Genomic DNA, 22,372 nt, shown 5'->3' with positions numbered 1-22,372 from the left:
ATGGAGGAAAATATATCTTATCAACAAGTAAATAAATTTACTCCAAAAGAACTTAAAGATTGCCCAGAATGCGGTAAACCTCGAATTTCTTTTGGATGGTGTTTGGAATGCGAAACTAATGCCATGAAAGAAAACTTTCCATATTGGACATCAAAAAATAAAGAGATTGATGAATTAATCCGATACACTCAACTAAACGCCACTCAAGCTTGTGATTACTTGGAATGGATCCCCTTTGAGAAATTCGAAATGGTTAAATACGTCGGTAAAGGTGGATTTAGTAGCGTTTATTCAGCACTTTGGATGGAAGGACCTAGATGGATCTGGGATGATGGTGCACAAGAATGGACTCGAGCTGGGCCAATGAATGTTGCTTTGAAACGTCTCGATAATTCACAAAACATTTCAAGTTCTTACATCAATCAGGTATGATGATCAAATTTTTAGTGCCAGCCAGAATTATTAGGCCTGTTCAATTCAGATCGTTCGGAATTTTGATCTGGCTGATGAAATTGTGTGACCTGATCAACAACCCAAAAAGTTTACTATATCTTTATGGTATTGCTTATTTGCCATTTTACCAAGGTCAACCGTTCAATAAGCTTATCACTATTTTTTCGATCGTTGAGTTTATTTATCAGTTTTTCAATATTATCATTTAAATTATTCTTCATCATTTCGATTGTTTTAATTTCAGTCTCAATATCATCATCATCATATTTCCAAATTGAGAATTTATCATAGCATTTTTTTCCAAAAGCATGTTTCGTGAAAGTAGATTTCTCTTCAAAATCCTTATAAATAGCACTATCATCTTTTACTCAATTTTGATTTTGATCACATGTTAGGATTGGTTAAGGGATTTTCGATCAAAAAACCCGAACGATCAGATCAGAATTGAACGAGCCTATTATCAAATTATTCTCTTTTAACTTTATAAGGATATTTTTTTTTTTAATAGATTAAAGCATATCACAAATGTCTACGATCTGCTTCATTAGCTGGAACGTTTGGTATTACAAAAGATCCGACATCAAGTTATATGATCGTAATGAAGTATTACGAAAACGGAAATCTTTATCAATATCTTGATCATTGCAACGGAATTATTTCCTGGAGAGATATGATTGATATGTTATGGGGAATCGCTGGAGGTCTTGAAAGAATTCATTCCGAAAGAAAAATCCATGGGAATCTTCACGGAGGAAATTTACTTATCGAAGATGAAAAAGTATCTACAGATGCTCGTATTAGTGATGTTGGACTATATGGACCATGTAATTATGATGAAAGTAGAAGTCAAATATATGGGGTCTTACCATATGTTGCACCGGAAGTTTTACGTGGTGAAAATCACAAAACTGCTTCGGATATATATTCAATTGGTATTGTCATGAATACTCTTGCAACCGGAAAAAGACCTTGGTATAATAGAGCACATGATATTAATTTGGCAAGGGATATTTGCGATGGTAAAAGACTTGAAATCCCTCATGATACGCCCAAATTTTATGCAGAATTAATGCAACAATGTTGGGATGGTGATCCGGAAAAACGTCCAACTGCATCCTATTTAAATGAAAAATTAGGGGAATGGATTATTTCAATTTGTGATGATCCAAATCCTTCAAGATTTCAGACGAGAATTCTATTGCGGAGGAAAAGAGATGGAGGAAAATTTCTCAATTATCTAAAAAAGTTTCTCATCTGGAAGTACTGTGCATACAGAAGCGTTTTTCGAATAACATGAAATATCTTATTTTCCATTCAGCTCATCTTCATTGTCCGGAGCGAAGCGAAGGACTATATATGTCTACGCACTATGATGATCTATGGAAATAACGTGTAAATTTTCAATCACGTGAGTTTCTCTGTCCAGGAATTCCAAGGCGTTATGCTGCTAATCAACAGAAAATTACCGGAATTCCAAGGCGTTATTGCTGCTAATTAGTAGAATATCGCTACATCTTTATTTATTATACCTCGCTCCGGACTTACAACGGTTCCCGTTTCCTAGTAATTATTAAATTATTAATATTAGTTACATACAGTATATGATGTAATTATAGTAGATTTTCAGTACTGAAAATTTTAGTAAAATGGAAAAGATTTATCATGCCAACAAGGAAAATTTACCCGAGAAAATTGAAAGATGTGGTAACACTTTTTTTGAACGGTGTTTGCGCCTGTGATTGCCATAATTTGAAAAGATGGTGCGAAAGTATGGACTTGAGCTGGCCAATGAATGTCGCTTTAAAGAGTCTCGATAATTTACAAAACATTTCGAATTTTACGAATTTTACATTAAATCATGTAATTACTATTTTCAGTAACTCTGACCAAATTTATAGTGCCAAGTTTAACACGTGATTTTATTACGACTAAAAAATCAGGAAATGGATTATTTTAATTTGTGATGATCCAAATCCTCTGTTGCTGAAAAGAAAAGATGGGAAGATGATTTCCAAATTGTCTAAAGGTATATTCCAAGACATATTGACACATAATTATAAAAAAATTTTTACTTATATTATCGAGATATTCAACTTAATAACTAACAATTTATTATTATTTTCATAGATAGAATACAAATTTAATTTCCATAATCATGATTTACATAATTAATGTAGAAGTCGAACCGTTTAATAAACTATCAAGACGTTTCAAAGCAACATTCATTGGCCCAGCTCGAATCCATTCTTGTGTGTCGTCATCTCAAATTTATCTATACAATTCTTTCCGTCAAAGAGCCGAGCAGATGCCATTGAATCTATCCTTATCAACTCTGCCGCAAGTTTAGGCATTAGTGTATCGGAATTAATGTCCGATAAGAAAGTTTTCTTTCATTCATTAGTTTAAAAATACCCTAACAAATAATATAAATTTAATGTCCCCTTTCATGAAGATATAAAAGCTATCCGATGAATACTGACAGATTACTTTACTAAGAATGAGCCACTGGCGTTGCTTATTTTAGCAATTAATGATGAATAAAATTAATATCACAAATTAAGCGATATCGTCCAATAATAAGAATTTAGCGTATTCATGTTTTCCTTTGTCTCCTCATCTCCATTACTAAAGAAATATTACGAAACTATGAAAACGGAGAGTCCACATCAATATCTTAATTATTGCAATGGAATTCATTCCGAATTATTAATTATCGAAGTCGAAAGATATTCAGAACCCAAGAGATCACTCATTACTATTCTCTTCAGGGCCAGACTTACGTAATGCCACCTGGAATTATCCAAAAAGGAATGATCTACACGTTATTTTGGCAAACTCCGTACTGTATATATTGCTCACTATCCTAAAGAAGTTCAAGGTTTACCGCATTCTATCATTACCTGGTAAATATCGTACTTATAACCTTGCAAGTGTATAGTTTGTTGTAAAAAATTTACAAAATCATGAGAAATTCGTGAGAAATCAGAATTGACAAAAAAATTTATTAGAAGCGATTGAAAAAAGATGGAGGAAATCGGGGAAAATCAAACTATTGGTTACACGATTAGGAGGGTCGAAAACAGCGTGCGGATTGTAAATTTAAACGTAGTTATGCGTTTTACTTACTTTACTCACTATAATATATTAAAAGTACGTAACATAAATTAAATTTTTATTTTAGTACACATTAAATAATTATTAATAGTTTATAATACAATGTAGTATTTTAAATAGAAGAATGAAATAGTTTTTATATTTATTATAATATTGTTCTTTTTGACAGATTTTAAACATATATACGTTTAATAACTCGAGTGATCATATGTAAGCGAACATGAAATTACAAAGTCTTTTTTAGAGAACTCATTTGAATTTCTGTAAAGTAAGAAGAATAGAGCATTTTTTGGATTATTTTTTTCAAAAATAAATTTGTTTTATAAAGTTTGACAAATCAAATAAAAAAAAAAACTTTTCTAGAAAGTAATAGATATTAAATAGACAAAAAAAATTTTTTCTTTGTTTTATTTTTGAAAGACGCCAATTAAAGTAAATTAAAGTAAATTTGCGATAAATAGATGATTTATTTTACTAAGTTTGGTAAATATAAAAAAAATCATCTCGGCTGGGGATCGACAAGACACATACATAAAGATATCGCTGTTTATAGACAATTAATATAAGTGGAAAATTTATGAAACCTTCAAAAACACTCTTTTTTAGTAAATATCCTCCCCTCCCGCTAAATGCCGAGCTGATTGAATGATCTTTTAATAAATGCGATGATTGTTTTTGATCCATTAAATTAATCGTACTTATTTGTATTCATAATTTGTATATAATCTATATGACACATACATCTAAAATGGTTACTTGTTACTTCTTTTTTAGTTATCGTAATTTCCAGGGTCACATATTTGCTATCACGGACCAAAAAAAGGGCACGGTTCAACCCTTATAAATCGTCATGTAAGTGATCAAAAATTATCATTAAAATTAACTTTATTTAAATTAAATAAAAAATTTCCGCATTATACATTAATGGAAATGACTTTTATATTATATTAATTATATACCTTAATTATATATCTACTTATATTATATAAATAATGTGAACAAAAAAAACATCTGGTTACCCGATCCTATACAAGAAAAATACCAAACCAAATATTTTTGTTACGTCAAATCAGAAAATTTATTTATTGGAAATAATTCTTCCCCTGATCTAAGAACTTTTTTTAAAAAAAAATCATGATTTTTAGCATTCATTTAACCAACGATTATGATTCTCAATCGAAAAACAGTTTCTATGAAACGATGGAACTACTTTTAATGGAATTAATATACCTTAAATTTACATAGTATTCTTGCATACGGCAATAAGAATTTTTATTCGCCTTTATTATTGAAACTCCTAATTATCACTTCATTAGCGGTACATTAGGATTTAGTAATTAATTTAGATTTATCCATTGTATAATCTACTTTTTTGGCTAGATCTATATAATAATAAATTGATAATTACACAAATTTTACTCTATCTATATGTATGCTAACCATTAATTGATAATTAAATGACAAGTTTCATATGATCATGATGCAATAATTATAAATTAAACGAAAAAAAAAATATCCGGTCGTAATTCGGTAAACGGGAATGATACAAACAAGTTTAATGTGTTGATAAGTAAATAAAAAAGCCTTTTCCTTTTTTCTTTCATGCTTACAAACTAAAAAGGATCAATTTTTCTTAAAAAAAAGATGAAACATAACATTATGATTATATCTGAATTAATCCAATAACCAATAAATCTCTCAGTTCTTAAGAGATACAGATTTGTAAATACGGTGGTTGTGAAAGACTTAGATTTTATTGTACAAAATGCGATACAAATGTAACATGTCAATTTTTTTTTCTTCCCCACAATCTTTTTTTCTTTCTTTCTCTCTCTCTTTTTAGAAAGAAAACCGGCAATCTATCCGGCCGAAACGATCAATTATAAAAAGCAACTGAATGTTATATTTTTCGCATTTGATAATTAAGTGCTACGTTCATTCGGTCCCAAACTTTTGATTTAACAATACATTTTAATTCATAATGGTATTTGCAATTAAGAGCGCTACTTTTTCTACAAAATATCTTTATATAACAAATATTTTATATTTTTAAAAATTGAATCTATCATATTAGTAATATTTATTCATCCATTAAGTACTATTTAATGGAGTTAGTAGATAGGAATTGCTCCCAAGTATTTCTGTCCATAAATTTGTTGTATTTTATACATATAAATTTTAATAAATTTTAATAAAGAAATGCACGTCACTAACAAAAAAAAAAAAATTTATTTTACATTTACATTCAAATGGACTGTTTTTCGAAAATACTGCATGTAATTTTTAAATCATAAAAATAAATTAGCGGATTAGACCAATTGTCCTACTTTTATTACTTAGAACTCTTAGAACATTATAAATATTGTTAATAGAATCTTCTGCCCAAAATTAATTACAATAAGGACTAATTAAATAAAATTCTAATTTATGAAAAATAAATACAGTTTGCTCCTACTAAAAAGGTCTTTATGTAAATTCTTATATGACTGATCGTTATTTATTTGTTTCCATTTTCCATTAGTATAATTATGATTAACGTAAGGACAAAATTACATGAATCAAAAAATATATATTTGATTAAATGAAAGTACATGTATTAAGAAATTTTTTTTGTACAAACACCTTAAGAGGAGAAAAATAAATTTTAAACAAATTCGAATAATTAAAATAATCGAAAAAATCTGGAATCATACTATTAATTGAATTTCGCTTTTATTATTGTATCAGCGAATAATAGACTATTTCCTTACTTATAATTTTTTTTCCTTCCTATCAGTATTATTATTATGCTTGAATCAAATATTTATGTATATCATGTATAAAAAGTATATAAAATAAAATTATTACTGCGCTGACTACGTATTTCTAATATCAGTGCAATAATAATTCATTTGTGCCTTATTCTAAAAAATATCAGTATGTCAAAAACAGCATAGTCCTTAATAATAAATATGATAATATTATTATTCGTCGCATTCATTTCACCGATTATCTCTCCGACAAGCGTTTCACCGACAAGTCATTTATGTTTTGTCAACGATCATCTCACCGACAAGGTGAAATAACTATCGGTAAAATAATCCGGTCGGCGAAATTGATTGTGTAACATTTGTCAGCAAAATAATTGTTGGTGAATGATTGTCATTGAACCAAAATTTTTAGATTTTATTAGGTTCATAGAAATACCTTTTGGGAACTGTTCTTTATTTTATTATTATTATTTTTTAGTTTAATATACCAAAATGATTACGTTATCAATCAATAATCATTATTTATTTATATTCGGTTGCAGTATATCACACTCTCTGATTTATTTGATATTTTCTTTAATCACGCGTTTCGTTATCTACCGGGATAAGTTTTTATAGGTAACCCGTTTTTTATATATTTCTGAAAAAGATAAAGGAGATAAAGGGGCGCTTTTTTTGTGCAATATAAACAAAGATGATGTTTATATCGGTTGGTAACGTTAAATGGGTATTATATAAATACGTCGTATTTTTTGTTTCTTCTTCTTTTTTTTTATCTCAAGTATTATATAAATACATCGTATTTTTTGTTTCCTTCAGCTTTTTTTCTTCTCAACGTACTGTATATTATTATTATTATTATATATATATAACTCATACAAACGAAAATGCCTTTTCAAAAAAGACAGAAACAACTAAGAAGACAAAGAGTCATAAGAAGCCATTTACGACTTAACGTGCCTATTAATAATGGAAATACATTGAGGCATATCACAAATCTTCCTCAACAAAGTACAAATGTTTTATTAATTGATCAATTTTTCAATGGATTTTCTTTTCATTAACTTTATAAAATTAGTCAATTAAAAAAAATAATAATAAGTAAATGTAGTTAATGCTACTGTATGTATCTTTCTTTCCTGATTTTTCTTATTCCATCCTTATATACAACACCGATTCATTTTAAGATATTACTATTTTTAACACATAAAAATTGTTTCTTTTTCAAAAACTTGTATCACGTATTGTATGTATATTGTATGTATCATCTCCTGTTTCATCCATTACTGTCAAATATATTAAAATAGTTTATATAGTTTGCAATAAAATGTAAGACATTATCTATAAAATTTGAATAAAAATTTATTCAGCCTTTCACTCATCAACATATTATTTATTGAGAATGTAGATAGATATTCTTATAAGCCTCATAAAAAAAATGGACTTTATTCAGCACTTTGGATGGAAGGACCTAGATGGGATTTGAGACGAAGCAACTACCCCAAGAACACCACCAAAAAATTTTCGGTAACGTGACTTGATGAGTTTTATTGGTCAGATTTATTTTGTACAACATTATCTGAGAAAAATTTTTGCGGCTTTTTTCAAGAAAAAAAATAAAATGAGGGAACATTTATCTTAAAAATGTAAATTTTATAAAAAAAAAAATTAAAGAATCGTTTAATTTACACATTTCTTATCAGTTATAGTCCTTTTCACTTTATAAAATTTATTGTTGGTTCTTTTTATTAAAATAAGTGAATAAATTATTTATTATTTTAGAAATTTAACGACAAATCTTCGTGTTATTTATATGATAATTTAATAATAGTAATAAAAAAGATAATTTTTATAATGTATTAAATTGAAAAGTCTTATTCTTATTCAAAACTTGATAGTTTACCTTTATACGCTCAAGGTTGTAAATAAATTTTGTATTTAATATAAAAACGCGTTTTTATTTTCACAAAAAAATAAAATACAATAAGATTAAGAAAATAGAATAAACTATAATAAAAAAGAATAATATATATTTCAAGGGAAAAAACACACAAATACAAAACAGTTGGGTGAGAAGTAAGAACTCGATATATCTACTATTTTAGATTAATAATACAAAGTTACGTTACCGAAAATTTTTTGGTGGTGTAGCTGATTCTTGAAATGCTAATCAATCGACGCACTTGACATACCTCGTTTGCCATAGACCGGTCTAGGCCTTCCTTTTTTGATATAAAGATATATGTAGATCACTGTCTAAAGATATGTCGCACCTATCACCTTTGGTCGATTGGTTAGCATTCCAAAAATTGGCCAATGAACGAATTAATCATAACTTAAATATGTGAGTAGAATCAAATAGATACAATTTACAGCCAAAAAAAATAATTTTAAATATTTTTTAGTATTAACCGGGTAAGGTTTTTTGAACGGTTCCAACCTCTACTACGAAACTATGTTAAATATTTTAGGTATTTAAGAAATCTTATAGATTGATTCATTTTATCCAATTTTTTTTTAATGTAACTCAATAATATAATTTATTTAATATCATATTTTAATTTTTGTATATATTTTTATTATGAAATACATGATTGCCGATCATTTGTAATGAATGAAAAAATATTTTTTGATTATTTCATATTTTCATCATGTCTGTTTAACAATATAAGAACTTTATTAAATTTTCGGTACAATTTTTTAGTAAATAATTTTCCGAAAAATTAAAAATTTTTGTATTAACTAATGATGTCATATTTCTATAAAATAATTAATTGTGCAACTAGAGAAACAGATTTAATTGGTTCACATCTTCAACGTACTGAGATAATGCCAAATAAACGATTAAGAACAAGATTTTTGATCGAATTTCCAATCATCAACACTGCCATGTATACTAAAACAGGTATTTTCATTAAAAGGTCCTCGTACTTTCTGTTTCTCGAGACTACCTCCAACTTTAGCATGTACCGTGTACGTTTGGTTTTGAAAACTAAGATATTCATGGTCATCGCCAGCAGGATCGTAACTACAATCGCGGTAGTCTTCGTCACCGGCTATGCGATAACCATTTGAATCCTCTATCCAAATTCTACAACTGCAGAGAGTCAAACGCAAATCCGTGTCGGAAGTAAATGCTATACATTAAACCAAAAAGTTGAATCATTAGAAAAGAGAATGGAGAACATATTGAATGTAAGGACTTTACCTTTAATGTCCATTATATAGAAACACATGAAAATGACAGTAAGAAGGTAAAAGCTTTGAAGTTTCATATTAGTTAATGACTCTTGATAGACCTGAGGGAGTAGTAGTTTGGGTGGTTGTCAATTTGGGAGTTTAAAGTTTCAATCTCTGCTTCTTTTTCTAAGCGTAAGTTAATTCTGTAAACCAAAATTTTGGTGGCAGTGGTAAATTTATATATAATTTCAAACCTAGATTTTCAATGGTTTTCTGCCAAGAGCTATGACTTGGCTTGATTCGCTTTGTTCGTTTAAATCAATCTATAATTGACAAAAAATTCGCACATCCCGATCAAAGGAGTATAGGGTTCATTTTAAAAAAATATATTTATCATAGTAGTCAATCTTGCCACGTGAATAAAGTTAGCTTAATAACCGAAAATATTAAAAATAAAATTTCTCCTTATCTATTTCCTATTGATAGTCTCCCAAATATCTTATTATTTATTTTACTCAATTATTTATGAATTTACTATATTTGGGATATCAAAATTTTTTTATACTCATTTAAATGATTTTAGTTTTATGATACTGACAGCATTTTGCTAACATGAAAATTACCTTAATAGTTCCTTACTGTGTTTTAATTTCAAATTATTTGATTACAATTAAGAAATATGCATATTTCATTCACTTCGTGATTGAAGTTAGTTTTTCTTTGTGAATGGTTAAACATGATTTACAGTTTACACCTAACTATCATATAATGAGTGATACGAATAGTAGTAGAGTATGGTGGAGGTGTTGAGTAGAGTATAACGTGGATGTGACATTATACTCAAGTGATAAATAAACACCTCGGCCCAAGCTCAGCCCCAGCGGTTTGGCCGGGTGTCTATTCATCACTCATCACTTGAGTATAGTTCACACCCTTTATGTTACACACCGCTAAACATCACAATACTCTACTCAACACACCGCCCCTACTCTACTACTTTTCGTCTTACCTTCATATAATCCATACCATATCAACAAATGAAAATATAATCTGTTAACTAACAAAATATAACATAACTGATACATTACAAAGAAATCAGTTTTCAAGCATTTATTATTGATAATCAGATTTTCCTTACATTTTTAAGAAATATGGTGGTATATTTGTTAGCTGTTGTTAATTTACCCTTTCCGAAAAAATAATCCAGTGTCATCAAATTATCATGAACGCATTTATTAAAACCAATTTATTTTTGTACATTCCGCACCGTCAGGTAGTGGTTTTCTTAAATGGAGGAAGAACCGACAATAAATATTGTGTTTAGCGTATTTTTTTTTTATCTAGAATATAGTAACCATGTCTATTATATTAACCCTTAAAAGTATTTCCGAATTCAAAACATTAACTGTTAATAAAATATGTTCCGATTAATGACTAGAAATCTTACCAAAAACGGTTTAAAACAGTGATAACAGTTATCCCTATAAAAACGAAATGTATATTTGTGCTCACGTAATAAATGTCTAAAAAAGCACCATTTTCTTAATTTTTTTGTTTCATAAATCGAACAAAATGGTGCTTTATTAGACGTTTTGTACACATAATCATAAATATGAAATGAATTAAGGTTAGGCTGTTAGGAGTATCCGAACTTTTCGCTGAAGTCCAATTCACAGAAGCCCATTTTGCTGAAGCAAATTTCGCTGAAGGGATATTTCACCGAAATGCCATTTTCCCGAATAAACATTTTACCGAAGGACATTTCGCCAAAGCCATTCCGGCGAAGGAACTGGAGTTTGAACCGGTTGCACAAACCGGTTGTAAATTCAGTTTCCAACAATGAACCGGGTTCATATTTTTTTTTTGAACCATTGTCACGTGATCATTTGTGATTGACATGAAAAATTACGTATAAAAAAATGACTCAGAATTATGAATTTGGCTGAAATTATGGTTGCTTTGTAAAATCGGTTTGAATCGGGTTGAAACGGGTCAAACCGGTTGTACTCGTTTTAAATTTAGTTTGCGAAAATACAACTGGTACGTTTTTAAAATAAATTAAAACACTAGAGCCGTAAAACTCGCTTTGGACCCTGTAATGCCGAAATTACTATCTAGTGAATTTATTAATTTATATTAATACAAAAATTTAAATTACGATAACTAAAGTATTCGGAATTTACCACAATATATAACGGATAATTTTATCGTTAAATAGTGTTTTCATCAGGTTAATGATATTACAAGCAATTAGTTTATAAAATATTTTATTCCCAAAAATGATATATCGATTAGAAGTATAATTGAACGAATGAATACAATTTGCAGTAATTGTCTAAGTCATTTCATTTATTCCTTTTCGTTATAGAATGTAATTATAAAATTCATTATCTACAGAACGTATCGGAATCATTTGAAATTTACTTTTATGTTTGTTTATCAAGTGTGAGAAGTCTGAATTACAAATTAAAATTATGATCGTCAAGAAAATTTGCAAGAATTTTTATTTGTTAGTTAAGAGGTAAATCAGACTTTAATCCTTAAAATTAAGCAAAAAAAAAACAAAGGTTCTAGACAATTGAATAATCCGCTAAATTATTTTATTGATTTAAATTACATACAGTATTTACGGAGTCAAAACAGTTCATTATAGGAATGTAGGTACTACGAAATGTAAATAAAATAAATACAGTCAACTCTCGATATAACGAACTCGCTTTAACAACGAAATTTTCTCAACACGTGACATTTAACCAATCTTGTTATAATGAATTAACCAATTAAATTCAAATTCTTTGCTATAATCTTATAGTGAATTTGAGATGAAAACCGGAGGGTTCGTTATATCGAGAGCTGACACCAATGTAAAAATATAATATATTTTTTATATATAGTTATTCTGTAGAGAAAGTAGTGGTTTTAATTGTTTCATTTTTGTTAACACTTTTTGATGGAAAGTATTGTTAGAATTAGCGGCTGTGCCGATCAATAAAATTATTTTCTAAAAAAAGGTTAAAAGAGTTGAATGACTTCATTTTAGGCTCATAGAAAATACCTGTTAGGATTCAAGAAAACTTCTCTTTAGCTTTTTTGACAATAATTCAACTGCTGTAATAATTGTAATAATGATTTTATAAATATTATAAAACTTGTACCACGTTATGATTAATATTTTTGTTTTTATTTTGACAAATTATGTTATGTTATTTGCAAATTTATTTATTAATTAACATATTCAAGCTATTTAAGTTGTTTATTTTATTTCGGTTATTTAGAGTGGTTCGGTAAAGTGGCTAACTAAAATGGTTGTTACAATAAAAGATCTATTCTTCGGCTGAGTAATTTATGACCCGGTCTTTAACTTCCGAAATTGGAATAGAGTACCAATAATATATTTAATTATAGATTATGCATGATGATCACAACTATTCGGTAAACAAATCAAAGTGATCTTTTCAGTTTTGATGATCAATGATCCCATTAAATTGCTCACATGGTTCCCGGGTTTTTTTTCGTTATTTGTTATAAATATATATGTCTTTTGATACCAGAGAATGGAGATAACGAACAAAAAAAAAAGGTTCAAAGGTGCACCGACCAGATCAATAAAGTTAATTAATAAAAAAATTGTTCGATCGATCGTTTTCTTTTAACGCTTTTTTAAACGTATTTCATAGTTTTTTCCTCTTAAGATAGAATATTTTTCGTTATATAAAAATTTTTTTTCGATTAATTACATATTGTACATAAATAAATATAAAAATATATATATATATATATATTATACAAAAGCGTCTAAATTCAATAAACCCAATAAATCCAATAAAAGGCATAGACAACATAAACATTGGAAAAGTGAGGTACAAATCTAAATTGTTTTATGATTCATGTTGCATCATTATCTCATATACATGAATGTACATTTACATATACTTTAATTTATAATAGGAAGATGCATTATTAATATCTTTGGCAATGAAATTCAATAAAAGAAAGTGGAAATTGGTTGCAGCGGAAATGAAAATTCATGACTCGGGAGAATCGGAGAGATACTTTGGACATCTTGAGGATGGAAGTAAGTAATTATTTGCTTGCATAGTGGTTATTTTATGTATATTTTGTGCATAAATGATTGTGGGTCTAAAGCATTTACAATGTAGGAATTAAATTTCATTATAAATAGCCCACATTTTCAATAACTGAACAAAGAATTCTTATTGACTAAAAATAATCCATTATTGTTTCAAAATGGTATATATAAATAGAATTCATCCAAATATTGCTATGTAGTATTATCTGTAATTATTTTATTAGCTTTTATAGTTGAAACAGTCAATATGTTAAATATTTTCTTAATTTCAGATAAATGGAAGAGGATATGATATTCTACCAACTTGAAAATAAGTTTACACCAAAGGAATTGAAAGATTGTCCAGAATGTAATAAACCTAGGAATGTGAAGCTAATACTATGAAAGAAAATTTTCTTTATTGGACATCAGGGATAAAGAGATTGATAAATTAATTCAATACACCCTACTCAAGCTTGTGATTACTTGGAATGGATCCCTTTGAGAAATTCGAACTGGTTAAATATGTTGGTAAGGGTGGATTTAGTAGCGTTTATTCAGCTCTTTGGACGGAAGGACCTAGATGGATTTGGGATGATGGTGCGCAGTAATGGACACGAGCTGGACTGCTTCATTGGCTGGAACGTTTGGTATTAAGATCCAACATCCAATTATATGATTGTGATGAAGTATTATGAGAACGGAAACCTATATCAATATCTTGATCATTGTAACGGAATTCTTTCTTGGCGAGAATCGCTGGAGGACTTGAAAGAATCCATTCCGAGGGAAAAATTCACAGAAATCTTCACGGAGGAAACTTACTTGTCGAAGACGAAAAAGTATCTACGGATGCTCGTATTGCTGACGTTGGTCTTCATGGGCCATGTAATAATGACATAAATAATGGTTCAATTCAAAGATACGGGGTCTTACCATATGTTGCGCCAGAAGTTTTACGTGGCGATAATTGTAATATTGCTTCTGATATATATTCATTTGGTATAGTTATGAATACTCTTGCAACTGGAAAAAGACCCTGGTATAATAGAGCACATGATATTAATTTGGCAAAAGATATTTGTGATGGTAAAAGACTTGAAATTCCTGATGATACGCCCAATTTTATTCAGAATTGATGCAACAATGTTGGGATAATGATCCGGAAAACCGTCCAACCGCATTCTAGTACTTAAATGAAAAATTAGGAGAATGGATTATTTTAATATGCGATGACCCAAATCCTTCAAAGATTTCGGACGAGAATTCCGTTGCCGAAGAAAAAAGATGGAGGAAAATTTCTCAATTGTCTAAAAAAATTTCTCATCCAGAAATACATCCAGAAGCATATTTTACAAGCATGCCCTTGCATTTCCCGAACAATACGAAATTTTTTTACAGTTAATTTGATTTTTTTTATTCAGCTTATCTTCATTAGGCCGTTCCAATATAATTGTTGGTTTAATGATGAAAAGTTTGAGGGGGAGGGAATTACATAAACAAAGTAAGTGAAATAGTCATAATAAATTTTTGGAAATTTGGTAATTTAAGTTTGGGGTATTTGAACATGCATAAATTATTATATGTTTATTAGAAATTTAGATTTTTCACAAAATTGAGTGGGGTAGGTACATTAAACAAACAATTAATTTGGAACGGCCTTATTATTAAATTATAATATTAGTTACAGTACTGTATATATAATCCGAAAATACATAATTATGGGTCGGAATTACGATAATGTCAGCCAATGTCTTAAAAGGTAATAAAATTCCAGCCGGTACTAACTAAAAATTTAACTTTTTGCTTTTTATGTACTTTATTATTATATATTATGCCAATTCACCTCCGAATATAAAACAGAATATGAATGTTTCCTACTTAAATGAAAAAATTGGAGAATGGATTATTTTAAGGGCAGAATAATTTTCATATTTAATTTTCACTAGATTTGTTTCATTTGGAGGTACAAATTTTTTTAATTAAAGAAATATTTTAGGATAAAAGTTAAAAATATAAGTTTAGAACCTTGGCTTTTTCTAATCATATAAAATTTATCCTTTTATGATAATTATTACAATAGTTTAAAACGAGAAATTAAATTTGTGATAGTCCGAACCCTTTAGAGATTTCAGACGAGGACTCTATTGCCAGGGAAGATAGACGGAGGATGATTTCAAAATTGTCTTAGAAACATATTAACACTTAATTATAACGGTAAGTTTTTCCTTTGTTCAAAAAGGTCATGCGTTAATATTGTTAATGTACATGTGATTAATAAGCAGTAACTTTCAATATTTTAGTAAATGGAAGATTTATCGTGTCAATAAGAAATAAACTTGCCCGAAAAACTGTAGGGTTGCCTAGGATGCAGTAAAACACGGATCTCTTTGTAGTACGTGCTTGGAATACGAAACAAATGACATAAAAGAAATTTTTTCTCGTTGGATATCAGGAGATAAAGATATTGATGAATTAATTTGTTATACTCAATAAAACTCCAGCCAAGCTTGTGATTACTTAGAATGGATCACTTTTGAGAAATTCAAAGTGGTAAAATATATCACTAAGGGTGGATTTAGTAGCATTTATTCGCCCCTTGGAACTTGGAAGGAAGAACCTAGTAGATGGATTTGGAATAATGGTGTGAAAGAAATGACTCGAGCCGGGCCATTGAATGTTACTTTAAAGCGTCTCGATAGTTCACAAAACATTTCATGTTCTTATATTAATCAGGTAATTACGTTTTCGATAAATTCTGGCCAAATTCATAGTTCCATCCAGAATTTTCTGACACATGATTTTATAACGATTGTGGCTACTTTGCCAAGATTTATTTGCTTTTCTTTGTTGTTAGATTTAAAAGGCATATTAAAAATGTTTACAATTTGCTTTTCTAGCTGGAACACAAAGATCCGACTTCTATTTATATCGATATGGTGATGAAATAATACGAAAACGGGAATATTTATCAATATTTTAACCATCGCAGTGGAATTATTTCCTGAAAGACATGGCGAATCGATGTGTTGTGGAGATCGCTGAATGTCGAGAAGAATTTATTCCGAAAGAAAATCTTCACGGAGGAAATTTAATTATCAGAGATGAAAGGTAACTATGAATGCTCGAATTGGTGATGTAGATTTATATGGAACATGTAATTATTATGAAAGTATATTGATATACTTATAAAGCGCCAATTTTTTCTAAAATTCTGGCTAGCTTTATATTGGAATTATATGATATATAGGTTCGTCACGAAAATCACATCACAATGCTGCTTCTGTTGTATATTCATTTGATATTATAAATACTCCCCTACTGAAAAAAGAGTTAGAATAATAGGGAACATTTATGCAAAGGATACTATTTGTATGATAATAGACTTGTGATTCTTAAATTTATGTAACAATTTTAGGATAGCGAGCCAGAAAAACGTCCAACAGCATCATATTGAAGTGAAAATTAGGGGAATAATTTATTTTAATTTGTGATGATCCAAATCCTTCAAAGATTTCAGATGAGTACTCCGTTTCCGAAGAGAAAAGATGGAAGATTATTTTCAATATTGTCTAAAAGGTACAGTACAACTTAACACCTAGCTAATTGTAAAAGAAAGTTTAACTTTATTTATCGAGGTATTCAACTCTAATAAATAACAATTTATTACTATTTTTATGAATAGAGCGCAAATTTTATACTATCTCTCACGGAATTTTTAACAACTATGATTTACATGATTAATGTAGAAGTCGAACCGTTTAGTAAACTATCAAGACGTTTCAAAGCAACATTCATTGGCCCCGCTCGAATCCATTCTTACGTACTGTTATCCAATATGATATCCAAGTCCTTAATTTAAAGAGCCGAACAGAAATTACTGAATCCATTCTTATCAACAAAAATATTTCGAGTCTCAATTTCAAGTAATCAAATAATTTTAAGCGGCACTTAGTTGAATGTATCGTATTAATTCGTCAATCTATTTATTTCCTGATGTCCAATAAGGAAAGTTTTTTCCCTTATGGCACTATTTTCGCATTCCAAAAGACTAAAAGAAATTCGAGGTTTATCGCATTCCGGGTAATCTTTAATTCTTTTGTAGTAAACGTATTTCTTGTGATTTGTGAATCTTCCTGTGCGTAGAAGTGAAGAAATAAATAATTATTGGTCATCAGTCATGTAATCATGATCCTGAATTTAAACAGAAAATTTTACATTCAGAAAGAGAACTAAATAGTTAAAAAAAATTCATAACCTTAAATGATAAATTATTTTGTACTCTAATTTTTCGGTCTTATAAATCGAGATTTTAGACTTGTTTACTCATGAAATCATGATAGTCTTATATAAGTTAGAATGTGTTCTATACAGTAATTCTGTAAAACGAAGTAAAATTCGGAAATCGAATAATAAAAAAAAACATCGAGCTTATTAAGTTAAAAAGAATATTTATTTATACAGTATCACAAATAATGTATATCATTTCATCATTCAAATATTTCAAACTTGCTAAACTTGCTTTAGAATGAAATTTGGATATTTTGTTATTTACTATTTTGTACAGTACATTATCGTTTTCTATATTTAAATAGTTCTACGTTTTTATGACGTTGAATTATTTTCGTTTGTGCTGATTTCTTCTATTTTAAATAAAATAAGTTGTTGAATGAACAATAAAAATAACATAATTTGGATGGAATAAATAAAACATTACGTACTATTTTACCGTCATAAAAATCATTTTAGCCAGAAATATGCATAACTACGCACATCATTCCCAAGTTGTACTATGTTACCGACGATTAAATTTTCGGATAGTGTGATACTATAATTCCGATGATATTTCAAATAATAGTACACGATCAATTCGTTATTCTAATAATATGGGTTTGTCTTTAACAATATTAACTTAATACATATTATTTTTGAGGTTCCTTAATGTACAGTGAGGGTGAACGATATTAACGTACGAACTGGCCGGAGTTAACGTTTTCGCTATCACGTGCAAGTGCATAACTCCTAAACTCGGGCCAGTTCGTACGTTAATATCGTACACATGATGTGTAAGTTGCATTAATAGTTAAGGAATCCGGCGGTAGCATTAATAGGAATCCAGTAGCATTAATAGTTATTTAATACGGAGATCGGCATGTCCACAGAGCTAATTATTTTGATCATATGGTCATGACATCAACATGCAGATGAGGCGTATATCACTTTTTCGGCCAACAAAAAGAAAAAAAATTATAAAAAATTATATATATATTAATTATAATCAGCTATTTGTATTGAGTATATTAAAAAAAATTTAAAAAAAAATTTTTTTTTTTCTAACTTAATTCCAACAAAAATTATGGCATCTTTAAACATAATTGGTTATTTACTTTATAATTTGAATAAAATTATTCCTACGCTTATTATAGCATATATTTTCAAATATTATTTATCATGGTATACAAGAGAGAATCCAATTCCTGGACCAATTCCCTTACCTTTAATTGGAAATTTACATCAAATTGGAAAAGATTTAGGTAAAGAAGCAATTAAATTACAAAAGAAATATGGAGATATATTTGAAGTAATGCTTGGACCATCAAGAGTAATATTCATAAGTAGAGCTGAATTAATGGAAAAAATTTGTAGTCCAGCATTAAAGAATAATGTTTTTGCTTATCGTTCATTACCTAATGCAGGATTAGATGAGATGGGATTATCAAAAAGTGGTATATCTTTTAATATGGATTTAGAAGGTTGGAAATTTAATCGTAGAGTTTTAAGTCATACTATTATGTCACCAATATTTTTAAGGGAAAATATTAATTTTGTTAATCAAATTTTTGATGAATTAGAAAATTATTGGATTAATTTATTAAAATTTGAAAAAAAAATAGATTTTACAAAATGGTCATCTTATGTTGTAACGGATATTATTTTAACTTCTATAACAGGAAAAAAGAGTTATTCTACCACAATTTATCATAATAGTTTATCGAATTCAATTGAAACTGAAGTTCCTGATAATATTATTAATGAATCTTTAAAATTCATTGATTCAATTTATATGTTTCTTACAAGTTTTTTATTCTTTTATATTATTCCTCCTTTTATTAGACATAATTTTCCTTTTATTAAATCAATACATAAAAAATATGAAGATAATGTTGAATGGTTAGATACTGAATTTGAAAAAGTTATTAAGAAAAGAAAGCAAGAGATTGAAAATAGTCCTGTTGATCAACCATTAGAACATAATATATTAAATTTATTAATAACGATAAATACTGAACGTGATATTAATAAAATTTCTGGTATTGATTATATGAGACCAATGAATGATGTGGAAATTCGTGATACCATAAAAGAAATTTTTAGCGCTGGAGCAGATACCGTAAGTATAAATATGGATACAATGAAATTTTATGATGTTTTTTTTTAACCATTTGATATTTAATTTATTTAATTGATTTTTAATATTTTTATAGACTAGAAATTCACTGTGTTTCATCATTTATTATATCCTTAAATATCCTGAAGTTAAGGATAAATTAATCAAGGAATATGAATCAATTTATGGTGATTTAACAAAAAAACCAAATATAACTAATGAATCACTTGATAAATTAGTTTATACGGAAGCTGTTATTAGTGAAGTTGCCCGTCTTAAACCTGCGGTACCAGTATTTTTGCGTGCTACTAGTCTTGATACTGAAATTGGTGGTTATAAAATTAAAAAAGGTACCCAAATTTTTACGAATTATATTGGAGTTCATATGCATGAAGATCATTGGAATGAACCCGAGAAATTCAATCCAGATAGATTCTTAAATGATAATATTGTTAAAAATTCTCTTTTAAATTTTGGTGGTGGTATTCGTATATGTCCAGGAAGACATTGGGCTATTAAGAATCTTAAAATTTTATTAATTAGATTATTAACAAAATTTGATATGACTTTAGTAGATCCCGATTCTCCATTAAAATCGGAATTTAAAAGCGTAGAACATTGTAATGAATTAGAAATTTATGTTAAAGAGAGAGAATGATAAATGCCTAATGGCTTATTATATAGTTATATATTTATTTATATGTATTATTTATTTATTATTTATTTATTCTTTGTAACGCAATATTAATAAATTTTGAAATATTTTTTCTTATTCCTACTATATTGTTAAATTATGACATAGGACGTACGGTATTTAAAAATCGTCTTCTTTAAATTTTTATTGTAAAATAATTTATTCTAATATTTCAGGCGCGATTTATATCAGGAAGAATGTAGAACGCACACGAAAAAGAACTATCTTGTTGTTTAACGCGATTCGGTACTAAAATTTTTGGAGTAGTTAATTTTTTTTATAAACATACAGCATTTAATCATCGAGTTTAAATTTCAACTAGATTAACGTCAGTCAATTACACGTTATTTCAAGGAGTAATACTCCAAAAAAATTTTATTAAAATTCACTCCTTTCATATTTATCGACGGGATAACTTGAGGAAGAATCTAGCAAGTAACCGAATTTAGCGTGCAATTAAATCAAAAAAATTATTGAAACTATTATGTGCCAACATTATATAAGTTTTATTTTCGTACATTTTAAAACATTCTTTTCTTATTGTGAACATTATATATTTAATCATAATAATTAAATATTAATCATTATATATTATGCAGCCCATTAGGATCAGATAAAAAATATTGGTTTTATGTATTAAAATAACACTAATAACAAGTTAATTAAAACTAGGCATGATCTTGGATGGCATGCATATAATAAATAATACAGTTATTGAATGGGAGGGTAACATATCAATCTCCCCTACGTACGGAGTAACCGATATTTTACCCCCATCCAATAATTATAATTTATTTATTTATTGATTGAAAAAAAAAAATTGATACATGATCTATTTTGTTATATTTTGTTGTTCTATCATAGTAAGGATTTGCAATGTTCTAATAATTTCTCCCTTTTGGCTGAAAAGGCGAGAGATTAGTAGATCATTTCCCACGCCAGGTGTTTTATATAAAAAGAAAATAGGTTTTAACTTCAAAAGAAATCTCTTTTCTTCCATTATTCACTGAAAATTGAAGTTAAAGAGAACTTGAGAAATTACATTTTAACGGTATGTAAAAGTAAAAGAGTTTTTATTAACCACATAAGACAATAAAGTAGAATTTACTCCTTCTCTCTAGCAGATTTGATTCTTTGGCGTATATCCTTGATTGAGACAGCGTATTTTTTCTATTTCTGGTAAGCCGCATGGCGAATCATTTGCCACCACACTCCGTTTACATCCTTTGCATTGAATAGGCAGTATCTGGGATCCTCGACTATTTCTACCGGTAACTGATTACGTTCTCAATGATCAAATTTTTTTCGTCAGACAGGTTGACAACCTTATATCTACTTTCTAACACGATGGGAAAACCTTCCAAGAGTTCACGAGACACACGTTTGATTAAAGTCAGGAATAATCTCAAAAACAGACTACAGTTGCAAGAACGCAAATGTAAACTGATCGTTGATGAAAGTATTAATATGTTAATGAAAGCGCAGCAAGAACTGCAAGAAATAAAAAAGAGAATGGAAGAACAAGAGAAAAGAGTGAAATTGATTCAAGAAAGAGTAGCGGAAAGGGAAAGGGAGCAAGAAGAAGAAAGAAATAACGTCAATGAAAAGTTAAATGACGAGGCAAATCGGTTAGTTCACGTTATGGATAATCTAAAGATCTGTGATTATAAAGATATCTAATTACAATTATAACTTGGAAGTATAGTAAAGGAAATATTAGTTAA

The 22,372-nt window shown here is 28.5% G+C and overlaps 5 protein-coding genes across 5 annotated transcripts; 4 read left to right on the top strand and 1 right to left on the bottom strand.

Annotated features, from left to right (window-relative positions):
* On the top strand, positions 1 to 1,750 carry OCT59_007017 (uncharacterized protein; the record flags this gene model as incomplete). Its single annotated transcript, XM_066142749.1, has 3 exons — positions 1 to 73; positions 164 to 426; positions 962 to 1,750. 3 exons carry the CDS (start codon positions 1 to 3, stop codon positions 1,748 to 1,750), a joined length of 1,125 nt encoding a protein of 374 aa, XP_065998453.1.
* Positions 1,751 to 9,161: 7,411 nt separating this feature from the next.
* On the bottom strand, positions 9,162 to 9,538 carry OCT59_007016 (uncharacterized protein; the record flags this gene model as incomplete). The annotated part of the gene is made up of 2 exons (XM_025324168.1): positions 9,162 to 9,454; positions 9,526 to 9,538. The coding sequence occupies 2 exons, from the start codon at positions 9,536 to 9,538 to the stop codon at positions 9,162 to 9,164; spliced, it is 306 nt and encodes a 101-aa protein (XP_025187723.1).
* Positions 9,539 to 14,057: 4,519 nt separating this feature from the next.
* Positions 14,058 to 14,705, top strand: OCT59_007015 (uncharacterized protein; the record flags this gene model as incomplete). Its single annotated transcript, XM_066142584.1, has 2 exons — positions 14,058 to 14,173; positions 14,369 to 14,705. 2 exons carry the CDS (start codon positions 14,058 to 14,060, stop codon positions 14,703 to 14,705), a joined length of 453 nt encoding a protein of 150 aa, XP_065998452.1.
* Positions 14,706 to 18,922: 4,217 nt separating this feature from the next.
* OCT59_007014 (uncharacterized protein) lies at positions 18,923 to 20,612 on the top strand (the record flags this gene model as incomplete). The annotated part of the gene is made up of 4 exons (XM_066142498.1): positions 18,923 to 19,292; positions 19,932 to 19,957; positions 20,052 to 20,304; positions 20,527 to 20,612. The coding sequence occupies 4 exons, from the start codon at positions 18,923 to 18,925 to the stop codon at positions 20,610 to 20,612; spliced, it is 735 nt and encodes a 244-aa protein (XP_065998451.1).
* A 754-nt stretch (positions 20,613 to 21,366) lies between these two features.
* OCT59_007013 (uncharacterized protein) lies at positions 21,367 to 22,372 on the top strand (the record flags this gene model as incomplete). The annotated part of the gene is made up of 5 exons (XM_066142415.1): positions 21,367 to 21,374; positions 21,674 to 21,699; positions 21,773 to 21,827; positions 21,965 to 22,276; positions 22,354 to 22,372. The coding sequence occupies 5 exons, from the start codon at positions 21,367 to 21,369 to the stop codon at positions 22,370 to 22,372; spliced, it is 420 nt and encodes a 139-aa protein (XP_065998450.1).

This window comes from Rhizophagus irregularis, chromosome 15 (assembly GCF_026210795.1).
Source record: "Rhizophagus irregularis chromosome 15, complete sequence".
Taxonomy (NCBI): domain Eukaryota; kingdom Fungi; phylum Glomeromycota; class Glomeromycetes; order Glomerales; family Glomeraceae; genus Rhizophagus; species Rhizophagus irregularis.
The sequence above is the reverse complement of the archived record's forward strand: the minus strand, read 5'-3'. Positions and strand labels throughout refer to the sequence as shown.